General features: G+C 38.8%; 1 protein-coding gene across 4 annotated transcripts; it reads left to right on the top strand.

Annotated features, from left to right (window-relative positions):
* The first annotated feature begins 9295 nt into the window (after window positions 1–9295).
* DMRT2 (doublesex and mab-3 related transcription factor 2) lies at window positions 9296–18949 on the top strand. Of its 4 annotated transcripts, none has more exons than XM_074280649.1 (5): window positions 9296–10810; window positions 11079–11222; window positions 12158–12814; window positions 15200–15302; window positions 17705–18949. In XM_074280649.1, the coding sequence occupies exons 3-5, from the start codon at window positions 12215–12217 to the stop codon at window positions 18763–18765; spliced, it is 1764 nt and encodes a 587-aa protein (XP_074136750.1). In that variant the 5' UTR covers window positions 9296–10810; window positions 11079–11222; window positions 12158–12214; the 3' UTR covers window positions 18766–18949. The 4 variants fall into 4 exon arrangements, with proteins under 4 accessions (XP_074136750.1, XP_074136752.1, XP_074136749.1 ...); XM_074280651.1 differs by adding an exon at window positions 17010–17090 and having other exon boundaries at window positions 9296–11222; window positions 17705–17817; XM_074280648.1 differs by having other exon boundaries at window positions 9296–11222.
* Window positions 18950–19434: the final 485 nt, after the last annotated feature.

Genomic DNA, 19434 nt, shown 5'->3' with positions numbered 1-19434 from the left:
TTTAAAAATGTCTCTACATCTTTGTCTATGTATCAGTCTCTTTCTCTGTCAGTGTATGATCCCCTCCTATATCCTGTATAGTCCTCGCCCCCATCCCCCAGAGGACTAGTATTCATCTATTTTTCTATAAGTTTCCAGCCTCTCTTTGGTTTTCTTTCCCTCTCAGTGCCAGGGCATCACCTTTCATTTTCTTTTTCCTTCCCTAAAATAATTATTACCAGAAACAAACATTTGTTGTCTGAATACTTTCTGTAAGGTACTGTATTATACTGAAGCTTTAGCCCTGGAATTATTGGAAATAGAAATATAGAGGAAGTGCTGGAAGAAAAATGAACTGTCCTCACGGCACTTTGGAGGGGCTGCCTCTCTTTTTTTGGTAGAGGGACCCCAGAAGTCAGGCACATTAAAGCATTATTGATGGAACTATGAATTCTCCACATCAACCATTCTGGAAAACAATTACTTTTTCTTTTGGAGAAAAGTTTACACTATTTATATCTTTTTATCCAGAATTTTCTCTACTAGGCTTTTTATCTCAAGTGTACCAAAAACAAAAATGAAAGGTCCCTTAAATACTAAAACATCCATAGTAGCTCTTTTTATAGTAGAATAAAATGGATGCTTTGGGGTTCCATTGAGGAATGGTTGAACAGATACGTGTGTGTACAATGTAAAATAATTGATGATTATGAAAAAATTGGAGAAAATGACAAGAATTGCATGAAATGATGCAAAGTGAAAGAAACTAAGACAAGAAGAGAAAAAGATACGAGTACAATAATAGAAAAATGCAAATTAAATAAATGGTGAATGTATCAGAAAAAAAAGATATAGTTGCTATATTGATTAGTTTTGCTTGCCTACTTCTCTTTTTTATGGGATGGGGGAGAAGAGGAGAAAGGCATATTGGGAAATGATTTTTATGCAAAAAAAAAATGAAAAGAATTCTAAATTGCAGAAAAACTGTCCTTCCAAAGCTATTCCCTCAAGCTATTGCTCTACATTTCCTCTCTTTCACATTTAAATTCCAAGGAAAAGTTGTCTATATTTATTTTCATCCCTTTCTCTTTTCTCTCACACATACACTTCTCAGCAGTTTACAATCTGGTTTCTGACCTCATCATTCAAATGAAACTGCTCTCTCCATATTGATCAATGGTTTCTTAAAGGCCAAATCTAATGTCATGAGAAGTCAATGGGTAAATTAATGCATAAGGTGGTCCTAAATCCCAATCTTTGTTAGATTTTGACATTTGTAATAAAATGCAACAAGATTGGCTTAGGGTTGAGGCAATGAGAAGAGAGGAGTAAGAGGTTTGGGGGAAATGAAGGGGAAAAATGCTCTGGCTCTGACAAGTTGGCTTAGAAATTTTTAGTTTAACATTTCTCTTCAAAAGAGATGTTTGATCTGGGAAACATGGATTTAGCTCAGGAATGTCCCATGGCACACTTAAGATAAGCCTTCTTTGGGGTTATGGCTCTGATTTTTTTAGTGTATTTTTCCCCATCTTTTTCCCTCTCTAGGATTTGAGAGCTATTGATTGCATCCAATGTTAGTACTTCAAAATCATGTTGATGGGCTTTTACATGAAAATGAGCATTAATGGCACCAACCCCAAAGCAACCGGTACTATAAATTTAACACCAGTACCAGAATACCACAATTGTAAGCATTAGCCTAATAGATTAGTAAAACAATGCTTGGTTGGAATGGTTGGAAGTTAAAAGGTACTGGAAATACAGTGAATAACAAAAGTGGTCATTTTTAAATTTAAGTTTTATTGCTATCTTTATTTTTATAACATAGTTATTTCTTGTTAATTCTCTCCCCTCCTAACTTAAAATTGTAACAAAAATGATTAAACAAAACCAACTGATACCCTCTTAAAAGATTCTTAGACAGTTTGCACTAATAGCCTCCTAGTTTTCTTCTCTTAAAAAAAGAGAAATGTTTCATAGTCTGTTCCCTTGGTCTTCATAATTAATCAGATGTTGACTACCTTCTTGGTATTTTTGGTATTTTGTATTATAGTCATTGTATGTATTGTTTTTCTGGTTTTTGTTATTCCATAAGAGTTCATACAGATTTTTCCTATATTTACAATTATTCCTTTTATTAATTGTTATAGCATAAGAATATTTCATTGTATTGATACATAAATTTATCAAACCATTCTCCAATGAATGTGTTCTCACTTTGTTCCAGGAATCTTTTCACTATTGAAAAATATTGCTGTGAATATTTTGGCATTTATAGGGTCTTTCTTTCTGTCTTTGTTGTGCTTAGGACATGTGTCTGCAGAGGGTTCACTGGGTTGAAGGGTATGAAGAGTTTAGTACACTTTCTCACTTCATTCTAAATTGCTTTTCAGAAAGTTTGGGCAAGTTCATAACTCCACCAACAGTATACTTGTTTTCCTAATTCCTACTCTCCCTGAAATTACAGCTCCATTTAATACAGCTTCAATGTATTGCATGCTATGGGGCTCAGAGATGCAAAGAAACAAACAAGGCATGGTTCTAACAACGGACAGCTAAGAACCACCCCTTTGAGAAGAAATTTTAATATATTAAAGCAGATTCAATGCAAACATTCTGGCAATGGTCTCATAATATCTGACAAGAGAGTTCTGTGTATGGTATGGTGCTGACTATGTGAGGAGAGTTTCTGAAAGGCATGTATTTGCTACAATGGAGGTTCTGAATTCAGTTCATAGCCTACTAGTCCTTTATAGCCTTCCACACCACAATACAGTATTATAATAATTATAATAACAGCATCATAATCACAGCAAACTAGTACCAGAATTTTGATTTTGAGATTTTGAATAAATTATTTCAAATATTTACCTACACTATAATTTCATTCTTCCTATTCATATGTAGAATAAATATAATGACAATAATAACTCATAAAAAAGCAGTGGGGCATATTAAAGAACCAGTGTTGGAGTCAGAAAGGCCTGATTTAAAGACATGCTTCTTGACACACACTGGCTGTGTTACTGTAAGCAAATCACTTAACCTTTTAATGCCCCAGGCAACTCTCTCCAAGACTATATCAGCTCCAAAAGTTCCCAGAAACCACAGGTCTAGATTAAACAAACAACATTTTGTAATTCATATTTATAAAATACCCAAATATTTACAAAATCCTTTCTTTACAACAACATTTTGAAGTAGGTAGTGACAAGTTATTATTGCCATTTTAAAGACGATAAAACTGAGACCCTGAGAAGCTAAGCAATATTTTCTTGGTCATATATGAATGTTTGAGGTGGGTCTAGATCCAAGTCCACTCTAAGTCCAGCTGAGCCATGTTTTGTCCCTCTAACTCGTATGACTGATGAATCATACATATCATAGGATGGAGTCTAAAAACTAGAGCTAGAAATCATTTTGCTTTTCTCTCCTCCAAGGTCTCAGAGCTTAATGAGTCAATTATGTGGAAGATGCTAAGTTTCAGGGAAGCAAATACCAAAAAAACTACCCATCACTACCCCAACCCAATCTCATCCTTGCCCTAAAGGAGCTTGGGGAAGACAAAATATACAAGTAAATGCAACATATATATGAGGTATATATGGCAAAGGCACTAGCAGCTAGGCCAATTAAAAAGGCCGCATGTGGCAGGTTCGAGATGTTTTGGCCTGAACTCTTTATCTATTAATTTTAGTCTTTTCCAACGGTATCACAGTTGCTGTTCCCTCAGGATTTTTGTCTTTCTTGGGTCTTATAATTCCACTAATGCCATGCCCCATGGACCTGGACCAAGGAGAAGGAAATATTAATAATAATTGGTATTTATATCTTAGTTTGCCAAGCACTTTACAAACATCTTATTTGGGATGCACTATGGCTCTGGGAGGCAGATGATTCAGGTATTGATCTGAATTGTATGGTAGAGACAATAGTAATTTAAAGAGGTTGAGTTACTGGCTCCATCTGATTTGAGCCTGTCTTTCTAACTCTAAGTACAAACTAATTAATTAACACTATTTTCCCATTAGTCAAGTTTGCTCCCATTTTACTTTAATAGATTGGAATGGATTCCTGTCATAAAAAATTTGTAAAGGAACTTACATGTCAGCTATAATATATTATTCTCTTAGGATTTTCTAATCCAAGTCCAGCTAACTTCTGTACTTAGAAGGTAGGTAAGAGGTTCCCAATGCTTGCTATTTCTGTTAGTGTTGAAAAACATTTAACTCTAAAAGGTTCTCAGAAATGAGAAGATAGAGGGATGGATTGGTCCCTCAGGTTTTTTTAGGCAAAGAGATACTATAGATCTTCAACATTTGGATATGCTGCCCTTTTTCCTAGTCATTCCAATTCCACACCAGGGTCAATCTAATTTCAATGGAGAAGAGGTGAAATGGAGTTGTTGGTCAAGAGAGAGATAAGGTATAGTTATATTGGAGGGAATTGCAATATCATTTCCTCATGGCAGCTAGATATCTGTTTTGCTAACATTCCTGAATATTAACATACATAAAAATAAAAATTAAAAATTGTCTTTTTAAAAAATCATGCCTCCTCACATATTCTCCTGAGAAGCTAATGAACCCTTTTATTGCTTCATATTACCCTCCTCTCCAACTTCCTTCCCATAGAAATTAAACATTTTCTAATAAGGAAGGTAGGGCAAAGAGAAAGAAAAATATGGAGGGGTAGTCATATGGGAAATAGGGAGTTATGATTTCTTGGCCATAGACTCACTGGAAACCAGATACAGTAAAATCAGCCCATTCCTGGTATAGTGTAATGAGTCTGGGACAAAGAGTTGACAGGCCTGTTTCTACTCCTAAAGCTTCCTACTAAGCAGCTGAGTTACCTTGGATACTTAAGTTACTTTGCCTCTCAGGGTATCATCCAATTCCTATCTGTAAATAGAAAGGATTGTTTTGTGAGATCTCCAAAGTCTCTTTCATTTTATCATGAGAAGACTTAACTTTGAAGTGACATTACTATGTGGTTTTGGTTTTAGAAATAACGGGATATCAGATCTAGTTTTTACTTTGATTACCTTTGTAGAAGAATCTACTGGGGGAAAGAACTGTTTTAAGAGCAGGATTAATAGCAACTATTCTAGCTGTTTGCTTTCCTTCCTCCAGATTATTTCTACAATTGCATGTAATGGGTTTTATCTTTGATTACACAAAACAAATTGGGAAATCATATCCAAGAAATCCCATCTGGGATTATTTGTTATTATCTTTCCTTTGAATGATCAGAACTGTTCAAACTTTAGTTTTGTTTTGCTTTTTAATTGCTCTTTGCTATCTCCTGTGGGTTGCAGGGAAAAAGTTTCCAAGAGGCATTTGATTCAGCTGCTTTTGTAACTATGTGCATCAATCATAGCTCTTACCAGCATTGAACATTGAGATGGCTCACGGGAGGGTGGGAGGAGAAATCGCCTTTTCTCTTACTCCCCCTCTCAGATAAAACATCTTTATCACTGGTTATGTAGGTGTTAGGATTATGGGGGAAGAGGAAAGGACACATCTTGGCCAAATCTTCTTGAAGTGCCACCTCAGAATAGTGAAGTGGCAGGACGAGGAGAAACCAGCTTTTCTTTCACAGGACAGGTGCAGAGAGAGGAGACTTCTTGCGCAGAGTGAGGAGGACTCATTTGGAGACAAGCAGCATTAACTACCCGAGGCTACTGAAGCTACTTGGAGAAGAGTAAGCTTGTAAGGCATCTTCCTTAGAAGCGAGCCAGGGCTAGGGAGTGTGAGCTGGTAGAGGATAAGGAATACACGAGTCGCCAAAATTAAACAAACCAAGCCTCATTACACATTAAAGGAAAAGAAATCCGGGTGGGGTGGAGGAAAAAGGAGAGGACTGAGAATGCTTATTCTGCAGAGATAGAAACAGATCACCTAAAGAATTCACACACAAACACAAATACTTAAAGGGAAATGATTAACATAGGGATGAAGAAGGGGCAACGGATTTTTTAAAAATTTATTTTATTTTATTATTATTTTTTTTTGAGGAAGAATGATATAAAAAAAGAGGAGTAAAGCCACCAATCCACTGGCAAAAAAAAAAAAAAAAAAAGATTCTATTCTTCCGATTTCTCTTTTTCTTTCCTTGCTCGATCACATCAAAGTTTAAAAGCAGTGGCTGAGGGCCATAGTCGCCCGTAGGCTACTGGGTGGGAGAATCTAAGAGGTGGTAATGGGGGAGCTGCTAAGGGGGGAGCTCACTAAGACAAACAAACTTTAAGAGGAGAAGAAGAAAGTTAGACAAACACTCCTTGGAAAAGCCGTGGTTCAACTCCCCTGTTCCCCGCGGTTAAGGTAAACATAAGGCAAACTGTTTTGTAATTTACTAGAATGACTCACAGAATTTCTCTTTGTAATTCGGTATCGGTTTACAAGCCAAAGGGACTTCTGTTTCCTCACCTATCAGGTCTTCTGTCATGCTTTGACCCCTTTTTAAGAGAGGGACCCCGAGAGGGAAAGCTGGATTCCGAGAGTCTTTGTCTTTTAGTCATGCTTCTAAGTCAAACGGTAGCCTGGGTCTCCTTTGAGGATGAGTAATGTCAAACACCACAGACTTCAACTCTTCTACCCCATCTCCCACACTTTGGAGGTGCAGCCCCCTGAGACTGCTGAGCCAGCTATCTGCCACAAAGGACCCGAGGCAAACAGCGGGATAGGGGCCCGAGCCCTGGGTCCGCTTAGGCGCTCCCAGCCAAAAGGTCCTCCAGCATGGAAGCGAACTGTCTCGCTAACCTTCAAACAAAGCGAGCAGAGGCGCTGCGGGCTGGCGCTGACAGAGTGGATGGGGGGAACTGGAGTTGCTCGAGGTGATCGGATGAAGGCCAGCAGGGGCGCAATGGGTTTATTTTCTTCTTAGGGAAAAGGTACTGGACTACGTTAACACGAGGTCCCTAGAAAAGGGACAAATACGCCTGTAAACTCTTTCCTGAATCCACAGACCCCTTACCCCTCAAAACAAAACAACAACTCCCCAAACAACAGGCTCAAAAGGAGCACTTATGGATGGAGGGCTCAATCAGCTTGCCCAGAAGCCTTAGTTGAGACCAGTGAAAAGTGGGGTTAGAGAGAGGGGGGGTGTGGATGAGTTTGAGGGAAGGAGAGAATGGAAGTCATCTTTTTAAGCTACTCTTCTTTCCTTTCTCCTGGTCCCCGGAATCATTTAATTTAGTTTCAGTTCAATTCAGTTCAACTCAGCTCAGTTCAATTCGATTCAATTCAATTCAATTCATTTTAGGTCAGCTCAAGAGCAGCCGCCTTGAAAACGACACATTAGACGAAGAGTTGAGTTCAGATTCCAGCTCTGACACTCGCGCTTCGCGACTTCCGTTAAGTCACTTCACCGGTCTGAGCCTCACACGTGAAGGCTGGTTTAGGTTATTTCACAAGTCCCTTTCAGCTCCAGCTATGTAAGTAGCTTGTATGAATTCATTCCATTCAGCAGACCAACAGAACCACTTCGTTGACTCCTCAGCTTATCATCTCTCCTAATTTCCTTTCAGTTCCAATAGTACTGAAACAAATAGAAATAGTTAATAATATTCCCTCCTCCTTGAATCTCTACAACACTAATCTTTCTCGGCGGAGGCTGGCCCGCGTTTAAGCGGTGTCCTGATGAGTCTTTTTCTTTTTGCGGGCAGTTTGTAGTATACATGGATGGCTCAGTGATTTCTACTTTAGGTAGCATTTATTTAAACTGGAGGAGCTCATGCGTTTGTTTATTTTCACTTGGGGGGGGTAGCCTCTCCTCTTTCCCCCATTTACTCTCTCAATTTTATTTTTCCCTTTGTCACTCTTTCTTGGGTCATTGCCCTATCCTCTGTTCTTTCTCCTACCCCCTGTTTTTTCTTTCCCTAATTTTTCATTTTCTTTAACTTCCTCTTCTTCTCTCTCCTTTGCTCTATTTTTTACTCCTTCGTTCTCAATTTCTCCCCTTCCCCCTTGTAACGTTAACCAGTGAGCTGGATTATTCTCAGTAGTTTATTCTTTGGTTAGTCAAATGTGGGCAAGTCCACTGCTGTTTTTGTTAATTTCTTTGCCTCTCCCCTTTCCTACCTCCCCCCTCCCCAAGGTTTAAACTAACTTTTTTTTTTTTTAAATTAAAGCTTTTTATTTACAACACATATGCTTAGGTAATTTTTCAACATTGACTCTTGCAAAACTTTCTGTTCCAAATTTTTCCCTCCTTCCCCCACCCCCTCCCCAGATGGCAGATAGTCCAATACATGTTAAATATGTTAAAATATGTATTAAATCCAATATATGTATGCATATTTACACAGTTATCTTGCTGCACAAGAAAAATCGAATCTAGAAAGAAAAAAACAAAACAAAAAACAAAAACAAAAACAAAAACCGAGAAGGAAAACAAAAGGCAAGCAACAGAAAGAGTGAAAATGCTATGTTGTGATCCACACTCAGTTCCCACAGGCCTCTCTCTCTGGGTGTAGATGGCTTTCTTCATCATTGAACAATTGGAACTAGTTTGAATCATCTCATTGTTGAAGAGAGTCATGTCCATCAGAATTGATCATCATACAATCTTATTGCCTTGTGTAATGATCTCTTGGTTCTGCTCATTTTATTTAGCATCGTAAACTGACTTCTGAAAGAAAGATATTGTATCCTCTCTCCTCTCCATCTATAAAAAAGATAAGGGATTTCATAGTTTGTAAAACATACAATATATATTATGTAATTGTGGTTTGCACTATGCATGCATATTCTTAGGCAGAAACGTGCTAATGTATATTTGCAAAGGTAAAATTGTAGCTGTCAAATACTAATTGATAAATTCAACAGGGATTAGTAAAAAAAATCCATTTAATAATATACTATAATTACACAAGAAAATTGCCTCAAATGAAATATATTTAACAATTAGGGGTGGTGGGAGGAGTCAAGAAAGAAAACAACATGTGCTTTTTTTTTTTGGGTAAGTGGTGTACTTCTGAGGGAAACTGGTATAAGATTTATGGGTGCACTCATCACGTTTTCTTGAGGGAGACAGCAGACCTAGGTCTCTAACTTGTGTCTCCTATATCCAATTCAGTGAGCTTTCTAATATCTTCCTGTACAATATTAAACGATTCACATAACCTCTCTGGATCTCAATTTTATCATCTGTTTTATCAAAATTGCTTGTCTCCTGGAATTAGATGAGCTAATGTATTTTAAACTATTTGGAAAAATAAAAGCCGAGTAATACAAACAAAAGGTAGTGATGTTTTAAGTAGATGATAGAGGAACAGTAAATTTAATCTTTATCTATCTTTTCTTTCCTAGTTTGACAACCTGTCTGGTGTTGCTTCTATTTTATTCCTTACGGAAAACGAGAGCTTTTCTGAAATCATCACGGGAGAAGTATAAATATGGAAAACCACCCTCTCCTCACTTTTCCTATCTTGGGATGCAAAATGCCTTCTGTACCTCAGAGATTCCCATCAACTGGAGTTTGGGAAGACACTTTCTAAAAACACGCACAGAAACGTCCACCTAAATTAATGCATTTTCTCGGTAAAGAACAACATTTCAAAAGTACAATACACAGGAGTAACCTCTATCATTGGAAGGGGTGGAGTTAGGGGTCTCAGTGGAGAAACTTTAGTAATTAGTAAATTGATTATGTTCAAACATCATGGAGTTTAAGTATCCTCTGAACATGATATGCTGGGGGAAGATAATCTATGGAGCTAAACCAACCCGTCCCAATTCAGTGGTGAAAAAGCTTCAGGACTCTTGGGTGATTTCTTCTTAATTTCTCACCTGACCGATTCATATCATTGTGTAACAAGCAAACTACTCATTCGAATTTTAAAAATCAACTCATGACGCAGATATGAATTGAAAGAACAACCTTTCAATTTAATATAGTGTGAAGTTATGCCAGTGATTTTTTTTTATTTCCAGGAAGTTTGCTGGGATTTGAGTTTTGAAGGATTTGATCAGTAGGAAACGTTTCTTTATAAATTAAAACGTTAAAGTAATGATGCTTTTAAAAGCTCTACTTAAGTTAAAACAACATGCTTATCTGTTAGTTACTTTTATGAAAGGATAAAAGTTCATATTTGTTGACGCATCAGTTATCGCAAAGAAAAAATTCTATTTTGGATAAACATGTCTAATGTTTTCGAACGAAAACAAAAGACTACAATTAGAGAAGTGAGTAATGTGATAGAATTTTGAACTTCCGAATGAAGTACTACGTACATATAAATGTTAAATGCGTACAGAAATTTTGAATTACGAGCAATTTTGAATAATGATTGCTTCTAGAAAAATAAAAGAAAGCCATCATTTCTCCCACTAATTATCGTTTAATTTTAAGTTATGATTGCAATGTATCCTCTTCAGCTAGCCCTTCTGACCTTCTGCGGGAACATTTATTACTCTCTCTAGTGAGTTTACAATGTAGGCTTTGGAAATCCATTATTGCTGTGCTTCCGTATGTGTGAGTAGCTGTATTTTTCTGGCCGGAGAGAGAGAAACTGTGACTTTTCTTTGGATCCCAGTTAATTATGCAGTCAGTCCTTGCTTTGATAAAGGTGACCCGGCTGTACCGAAAGCACAGGCTGTCGGACTTGGCAAGAAACCACAGGGGAGGAGACAAGCGGTAACCGAGAAGGCGGAGGGGACTGAGGGAACACCATAGCCAATCAGAACGCAGATAATTTGACAATCTACCAATCAGTTGTACCCCAGCGCGGCAGTCCGAGCGGATAATACAAGGAAGGAGAGAGGCGGCCGAGGGACTGTTACTATAGACTGACCTGTATGTGAGGCCTCAGAGCAGTTGAAAAGGGGTAAGCAGTCTTGGCCATAACAGGAGAATTACGATCTCCCCTACATTTTCTCTGCTTAGCGCGATCTCAGAGGAGTCTCCACGACTTTCCAGGTCTTCCAAAATCTCTTCCTGCATCTAGGCTGCAAAAAGCTCTACCCTGGCTCCTAGCCCCCATTGCTCCAAACCCTCTTACCAGAGCTTGAGTTCAAAAGCCTGCTATAAGCTACTGAGAACCTGCGCATATCTCTTACATCCCGCCCCTTTCCATCTGCTTCCTTTCTCTCCAGTCTTCGAACTCCCCATCTAGTCCGACTGTCACCTCCACAGAGAACTGGCTGGTTCAGTTCGCAAGCGCACCCAGCAATCTGAGAGCCTGATCACCAGACTGGATGTCATTTGCGTTTCCTGCAGCCCTGGACCACATCTCTTTGGTGAGTCCGATTGCTTAGAAGTAAATTGGGTATGGGAGGTGAACTCAGTCCTAGATTTGGGGTGCCTCCAAACCAATAAACACTTAAAAAAAAAAAAGGTTTTAGTTTTGAGCCAGGTCCTTTGACTTAACAGATTTAAATCAAGCCAAATATCGTTTATAATTTACCCGGGTTCGGCTTTACATAGCTCATTTGTTGCGCATGTGAAAGACTTGGGGAGCCAGTGGCGGTTTTGTAACAAATGTCCAAGTGGTATTTAAAGATCAGAAGCAGAATTTGCTTTACAAAGTCTCAAATTCTTTCTGGAGAATTCGGAACATAATTCATCCCCAAAACCAAGTGACACCAACAGGACATAACTGTGCCCGCTTGCAGTTCCCAAAATGTTAGATTGGGTGAAAAGATAACTAATAATTGTAGGGCTTTGTCACCAATTTACTTTTTAAGAAAGGGAAAAATAGATTCTGTATTGGTGCCGCCAAACCAATTTGTCTTTAGTGAAGACAAGTCTGGCCTAGACAAACAGCAAAGATATAGAGATTTTAATCTTGAAGGAATAGGCCGCAAGTATGACACAGGAATTCTGTATGGAATACGGAAAGAGGCAATAACTTTTTACAAGATTCATTTAATGAATGGAGCAAAGTGCAGCTAATTATCCGGGTTGGCCTAAATGTAGGTGATAAATTCAGCATGACCCCATTTGACAGAGACCTGACAGGTAGATTATAGTTACACTACATTTGTCCTAAAATGATAAGGATCAGTGCTCTGTGTGTCCTAGGACTAAGTGCCTTAAAATCGTGTGTGTTATGTTGTGTTGCGTGTGCCAATTGGGAATGGATAACCTTGAGGGAAATTAAGACTGGGGCTCTGTAATCTTGAAAGTAATCGGAAGCTGGAGTGGGTCTCTTGATATCATTTTGTTTTCACAGTGAGCAGGTCGGGTCAAGGGACTAGTTCAACAGAGGGGAGCTCCAAAGCGCACAGCCATGGCCGAATTTCAGGCAGCTCTTGCGGCGGCAGGCGACTGGGAGATAGACGTGGAGAGCTTGGAGTTGGAGGAAGAGGGCCGGGGATCGCAGATGCCGCCGCCGCCGCCGCCGCCACTGCCTCCGCCATTCCCCCAGCCGCGTGGGTCCAGCTCCCTGCCAGCTAGCGGGGAAGCGGAGGACGAGGAAGAGGATGAAGATGAGGAAGAGGAGGATGATGAAGGAGAGGACGAAGGAGAGGGGGAAGACGAAGGGCCATCTCCGAGGGAGTCCGACTCACTCCAGCAGCCGGCGCAACTACTGGAGCAGAATCCGGCCCCACGGCGGCTGCCGCCCCAGCAGCCCCTGCAGGGGCACCCGGAGACTGCAGGGCAGCCCGAGCGAGGGGGCAGCAGTGGCAGAGGCGGGGAAGAGCAGAGGAAACTGAGCCGCACGCCCAAGTGCGCCCGCTGCCGAAATCACGGCGTGGTGTCCTGCCTGAAGGGCCACAAGCGCTTCTGTCGTTGGCGGGACTGCCAGTGTGCCAACTGTCTGCTGGTGGTAGAGAGACAGCGGGTCATGGCGGCTCAGGTGGCACTCCGGAGGCAACAGGCCACCGAGGTGAGTCTTCAGCTATCGGGGTTGGGTAACAACCGATTATGGAAGGGACTAGTGGTGCTGGGCAATCTCCCCCAGAAGCAGAGCTTACCGAGGGGTGTGTGTGTGAATTGTACAGTGTAAGTAACAGGAGTTCCCCACAGGGAATCCGAGGGGAGTGTGTGTGTGTGTGTGTGTGTGTGTGTGTGTGTGTGTGTGTGTGTGCGTGTGTGTGTGATAAATCTTAAGAGGTCATCCTAAAGTTACATGACTTAGATGATTCTTAACCTTTCCGATGTCCTGGACCTCTTTTTGCAGTCTGGTGAAGCATGTGAACTCCTCAGAATGTTTTCAAATGCATAGCATTACAAAAGAAGACAATCATATTGAAATACAGTGACCAGATATTGAACAGAGATTAAGTATATCAAATATTAAACAAAAACGGTTCATGGTCCTCAGCTTAAGATCCTCCTTTCTCTACTGTAATGAGCACCAGAGTTGGAGAAAGAAGACAGGAGTCCAGTTACACATGCTTTTTACCACTCGTGGGTAAAAAGTTACTAATTCTTTTTGGGTTATGGAGTTCGGTTTCCCCATATAGACAATGAGAGGGTTGGACTGAAGATGTTTAAGGTCTTTTCCAGCTCTAAATCTTAGGACCTATAAGCATTCAAAAAGATAGCCCAACTAACATGTCAGGTACTTCATTTGCTCTTTAAAGACAGATTCTAAAGGCTCACAGAGAAATCTAACCTTCAAAATTTCTCACCAACAACAGCCACCTTTTACTTTTCTCATCCTATTTGATGGTTAAACCCAGCTCCCTCCTCTTTTCACTCTCTCAAAAGGGCATGAAAGAATCTCATTTGACAGTGCTAGCATTCTGGGGGCTGGAGACAACAGTAGTGGGGCTTTCCATTGTACCTGGCTGTGTGATCTCTTCCCCCTCCCCGAAATGACAAATAAATGATTGTTCCTAGTATTCAGCTTTTTTAATAGTCAGGCTGCTAAAATCAGGGAGGAAGCCTAAGACTATTAGAGCTTTAAGACTGAGAAATTGAGAGGTCTCCTTATGAATATAAGGATTTCTGGGAGGATGGAAAAAATTCAGGGCTGAGATCACCCTTAAGTCAAGATGAGAAAGAGTTATGAAATGTTTATTTCAATAGGGAAATTCACTGTGTGAAGGCTCCCTGATAGGGATCAGTAATTAATTTATCTCTAATTTCCTCTTAGAGAATTGTCTGTTGGTCCTGAGATGTTAAGTGAATGAATTGTCTATGATCTCATAGTTTGTATGTGTCAGAAACAAGACTTAAAATTCCTGCTTCCAACCTTATTCTTTCTTAATATAAATGTGAGTTAGTCATTGTCTACCACTGCTAATACTAGAAAAAATGTAATTTACCCCACTTCCTTTTTATTGACCAAATGACACCCGTAGGTTGATAGCCCTTACCAGGAACCAAGATAGAAAGAATACTAAGAAGGGAGAGCTTTTTAGTGATCATTAGAAATAAATTAACTTTCCTTGTCTCCGTCTCAGGTAAGGTTTTAAGGAATACTCAAGAAGAAAACAAAATAAGAACACCCTCTCCAAACAAGCCCATTACTTCATCCTAGATTCTTTTGTCTCTGCAAGGTTAAATGAGCTATTTTTTCTCTGTGACCTAGGCAGAGCTGGAGGTATAAGGGTGGTAGAGGAGAATTGCTGACTTTTTCCCACTGGCAGAAAATCAGCTTTTTGCCAGGTTTCAGTTTTCAGCCCAGCTAAATCTGCTGGGATTGGGTTGTATTCCACAAACCACGCCATTATTCATGGGGTTATGGTTGAGAAACTGCCTTCTCCCTCCTTCACTTGGTCTCGTTCTGGATGGTTTAGTTTTGTGCTGGTTTTCCTTTGCATAAAGGACGGAGAGAGAGAGACTTACAAATTAAGTGGGAATTTGGAATATTATGCCAGATTTGGAGTGGCAATAAACAGCCTGCCTAGGAAAACAGCGAGCAAGGGGTCCCAGGGCCTGAAAGAGCACAGGAGGGATGGAGAGTGGGGTGGGAAGACATGAAAAGAAGTTGGTGGCTGAGGTGTACTTGACTTCCAACCTAAAAGAAAATAGAATCACCCCTCTTGCCTACTCTTTATACTTTTGACTGTGTGACTTCTTAGGTAGATATTTCTCTTTTCTGGACCTTACCCTCCTCCGCTAGTCAGGTTATCTACTTCATTCTCCTCTGAAGGACCTGCCATTGAGGTTTTTGCACTTATTCATTCTCTCATCTTATCTGGAATTGTTTTCACATAAGGGAAATGAAAAAGAGGTTTGAGAGCTATGTCCTCATCATCTTCCTCAACTGTTTCTTTTCTTTGAGGAACCTGGTTAATTTTGCTTTTTTTCTTATATGCAGGACAAGAAAGGGCTGTCTGGGAAACAGAATAATTTTGAACGCAAAGCAATCTATCAGAGACAAGTACGGGCACCTAGTTTGCTGGCCAAAAGCATTTTGGAAGGTAAAACAAAACAAAACATATCCTCTTGATCTTGGGGAACCCAAGGTTTTTTGCCTAATCTCTGCTTCTTAGGACTTGTGCATTAATTGACCTGTGCAGAAGTCTGAAGAGAAAATACTTTAAAGATCTGAAGGCTTCCTTTCTTGCACCAAATAGCCAAAGCAAAGGGCATTAATTCTTTTTATTTTTTTAAAACTAATTCTTAATAACATAAAAAAAGTTTGTGTTAAGCATGGCCCCATTTGAACAGCTTGTTTATTACTGAACTGAAGGTTATAACAGATTTACTTGCAGTTAGCATTGGCCAATAGATTATAATTTAGGGAACATGAAAGTTTCCTATGTAGGGTTATTCTGATGGTAACTGTAAGTGTGATTAGAAAGAACAACTGTTAATTGGAAAGAAAGAACCAAAGAAAGGAAGCTTTACTCTCATCTTTGCTTGGATACTCCAGGAGTCATGTCTAAGTGGGTAAAATGAAGTAAGGAGTTGAACCTAGAAAATTTGATTGGTATGCTCATCTACTCTGAACAATTCACTTACAGAAATTTATTTTTGCCTTTTCATCCAGATAGTTGTTTCTGATTTATACTTCTCTTTATAGTTTGAATTCCTGACACAAAGCTATGCTTTAAATATGTTGTTTCATAAACACATTTCTTCCCAATGACTTTTTGGGTCATTTTATATCAAACTAAATGAATTAAAGGGCAAATTTGGAATCTGTAGCCCCAGTGACTATACCTGTCTGGTGTCCAGAGAGCTAGCCATGCATAGTTTCTCTCTCTTTTATTTTTCCTTTAAAAAGATATTTTAAGTCTTTACATGTTGACCTGCTAAATAGCATGTCACTATCTTGTTAAAAAAATAGCTTTTTGAAAAAAGTCTATCACTATATTGAATTTTATTTATTTCCATCCCAGAAAATTCATATTTAAAACATATTTTCAAGTTCAGAATTATTAGCTGAGCACCCTGGATTCACAAGCTATTTTTCATTGCCATGTTTTGTTCTCTATATATCAAACCTCAAACTAATTTTTTGCATATTAGAAGTTGATTTGGTGTAAACTGGGTAAACAAAATTATGATGATAAAGATCATAGTTAAGAAGTGAAGCTGAGCTTCCTGTACAAAAATAATCAGCCTAAATCTAGATAAATAATTTCCAAGAAAAGACTTGTACTATAGAAATGGATACATTAATTTTCATTTTTTATTTTATTTGCAAATGACTGTAATGGATTTGTCATTATGTAAACCACAAATGGCAAAATGAACTTTGGTGATTGGTGAATATGACAAGCACAGAGTATTTTATGTTTTCAGAAATACTATATTACACTAATTTTTGTTTTTGACCCTATCTCTATATGGGATAACTTAATCTATGTTCTAATGATTGCCCATATAAACATTTTGGTTTCTTGCCAAGATGACTAGTACTTGGGAAAAGATATGTCTCTGTGTGTGTGTGTGTGTGTGTGTGTGTGTGTGTGTGTGTAAGTATTTTCTAGTGAATTTCTTTCCCTTATTTTCCCCTTCTAAGAAAAGTAACTAGAATGTTCAATGCAGTGTTTGTTGGGCAATAAAGACCTCCCCAGTGTTCTCTGCTTCCCTTGCTGTCCCTGAAATTAATTCTGATTCTTACCTTCTGTTCTTCTTACTAATCTGCATTAAATTTCTTTATTTCTCTTTTCTTCTAGTTATCCTTGGATTATTCCACATCTGTAACAATGTGTACATAATGGTCCATCTTTAGAAAATAAATATGACAACTGCTCTAGGTATAGATTTCTTTTTTGATCATAGAAAAAGGGTGATGTGATGATAATGCAACTTATTGTAGGAAGGATGATGTGAATACTGGACTGGGAGTCATGAGACCTTGGCCTTGGGCTCTGCTGTTGACTAATTATTGAGCAATGGCTAAGTCACATCACCTCTCTAGGTCTCAGTTTCCTTCTCAGTAAAATGAGGAAATTATTCTAGATAGTTTCTAAGGTCTTCTCTAGCTCTGATATTTCATATACTAAGCAGTGTCCTCCTCCTAAAATGCTATAGCTTGTAAGAAACATTAACCCCAAAAGGTAAAGTTGAAGAAAATGTACAATGGAAATTGTAGAGAAGATTCTTTTTCACATATGGGTTGGATTAGGTAGCATTTCAAATTCCTTCCAACTCTGAGATTCTTTGAAGTTGTATCTGGAGTTACCCTCTTGCTCTATTCATTGGGGTTAGAAAATTCTAATAATGTAGAATTGTGAATAGGTACTTTTAAATGTTGTTAGGCAGGGAATGAGTGTCCTCCTTCTTGAGTTTCTTCTTGCCATGTTTTCATTCAGTCCTCTGTCCTTTTCACTTATTAATGTCATTTGTCTTCATCCCTTGTCCTTTTTAGGCTATCGCCCCATTCCAGCAGAAACTTACTTAGGAGGGACTTCTGCTCTGCCTCCTCCAGTGAGTGACAGGATGAGAAAAAGACGAGCATTTGCTGATAAAGAATTAGAAAACATTATGCTAGAAAGGGAATTTAAAGAGAGAGAGATGATGGAAGCCACTCAAGCTGCTACCTTATTTCTGCCTAACCACATGGTTCATGGACCTGAATATAACACCTATAAAACTGCTTATAGCCCAACTGCAGTGGAAACTTCAAGCAAGGATTTTTGCAATTTTTTGCCTACCTGTCTTGATCTAACTATGCAGTATTCTGGATCTGGAAACATGGAACTGATTTCTTCTAATGTTAGTGTGGCTACCACCTACCGGCAGTATCCCTTGTCTTCCCGGCTCTTAGTCTGGCCCAAATGTGGGCCCATTAGTGATGCTCTTCTTTACCAGCAGTGCCTACTAAATGCAACCACTTCAGTACAAACTCTGAAACCTGGGGCTAACTGGGAGTCTAAGGTGTCCCAAGTTCAAGATGGACAAAGTATTGAACACAACATGATGTCATCCAAAATGGAAAACTCTCCATTGTTGTCTTATGCTCATGAGATCCAAACCTCCAGAAATGAAATTCAGTGTGCTCTTCAGGAAGTTCGTGAAAGATCAGCTTTCTCCCCTCCCAAAAGAAAATTTTCACAAATCTCTGATAAGGACTCTGTGTCTCCTCAAGAGCATGTCTTAAACAAGATCAACAAAGAAAGCAGGAGGCACCCTCTGCCACTCAAGTATAATCCATTCCATTCATTATTTCAGCAAACACTTAATGACAAATCAGGACCTGAGTTAAAAACACCATTTGTCAAAGAATCCTTTGAAGAGGTGGCTAAGAAACATAGAGAGTGTTCAGTCAAAGAGAACCAGAAATACAAATTTACAATAGACAGATATGCGAAAGACTTTTTTGTAGCCAAACAAGTTGGAGCGAAACTTGCCACAAATGAACCTCTGTCATTTTCTGTTGAGTCTATTCTTAAGAGGCCTTCATCAGTTGTCACTCATGTCTCTCAATGAATTATTGCTTAAAACGAAGACATTAAACTGTTGACATCTTGCAGAACTTTTTCCAGCTACTAACTATTTTTAATGAAAAAAAAACTGTACAAAGGAATTAATGATGTAAATGATGATTTTAAAATGTGTTCATATGTATTCATGTACCTTTTCTCATTCAAATAAATATATTTAAATCTAAAAACTGACAACCCACCTAGATGCAAACTATAAAGTACTATGCTTTTATACAGCATTTCAAAAACAACAATAAAAATAAAATTGCAGAAGAACAGACCCAGTTGCTGAAATAACTCATTCTGTCTGCTTAGGTAAATAGGAAGCTTTCATCTGTTCATGTGATAGAAATGTTTAAGTCAGCTAAATGCTTGACACTTTAGGGGGTAAGTCAAAATGATCTCACTCTTAATTCTGCATTTTGAGAGGCTTGGGTAAATTTAGCTTTGATGACTGTGGGAAAAATACCAAAATGTCCAGGAGAAGAGCATTATTGATTATTGAAAGGATTATTGAAACTCTTCTAGATTCACAATGGAATTCTAGACCATCTAAAACTCAAAATGGTTAAAGTGATTATAAGTTTAGAACTGGAAGTAATCTCAGAAATCATCTAGTCCTCATTTTATAGATGAGGAAACTTATAATAGTTGAAATGATTAAAAAATTAGG

Source organism: Sminthopsis crassicaudata, chromosome 1, assembly GCF_048593235.1.
Source record: "Sminthopsis crassicaudata isolate SCR6 chromosome 1, ASM4859323v1, whole genome shotgun sequence".
NCBI classification, from domain to species: Eukaryota; Metazoa; Chordata; class Mammalia; order Dasyuromorphia; family Dasyuridae; genus Sminthopsis; species Sminthopsis crassicaudata.
This window is presented reverse-complemented; position numbering and strand designations above follow the sequence as displayed.

Bases quoted from the DNA above. Each gene is read 5' to 3' on its own strand.
- DMRT2 (XM_074280649.1), top strand. From the start codon at position 12,215: ATGGCCGAATTTCAGGCAGCTCTTGCGGCGGCAGGCGACTGGGAGATA. The intron at 12,815-15,199 runs GTGAGTCTTCAG...TCTTATATGCAG, and splicing joins GGAGGCAACAGGCCACCGAG to GACAAGAAAGGGCTGTCTGG. The intron at 15,303-17,704 runs GTAAAACAAAAC...TGTCCTTTTTAG, and splicing joins GGCCAAAAGCATTTTGGAAG to GCTATCGCCCCATTCCAGCA.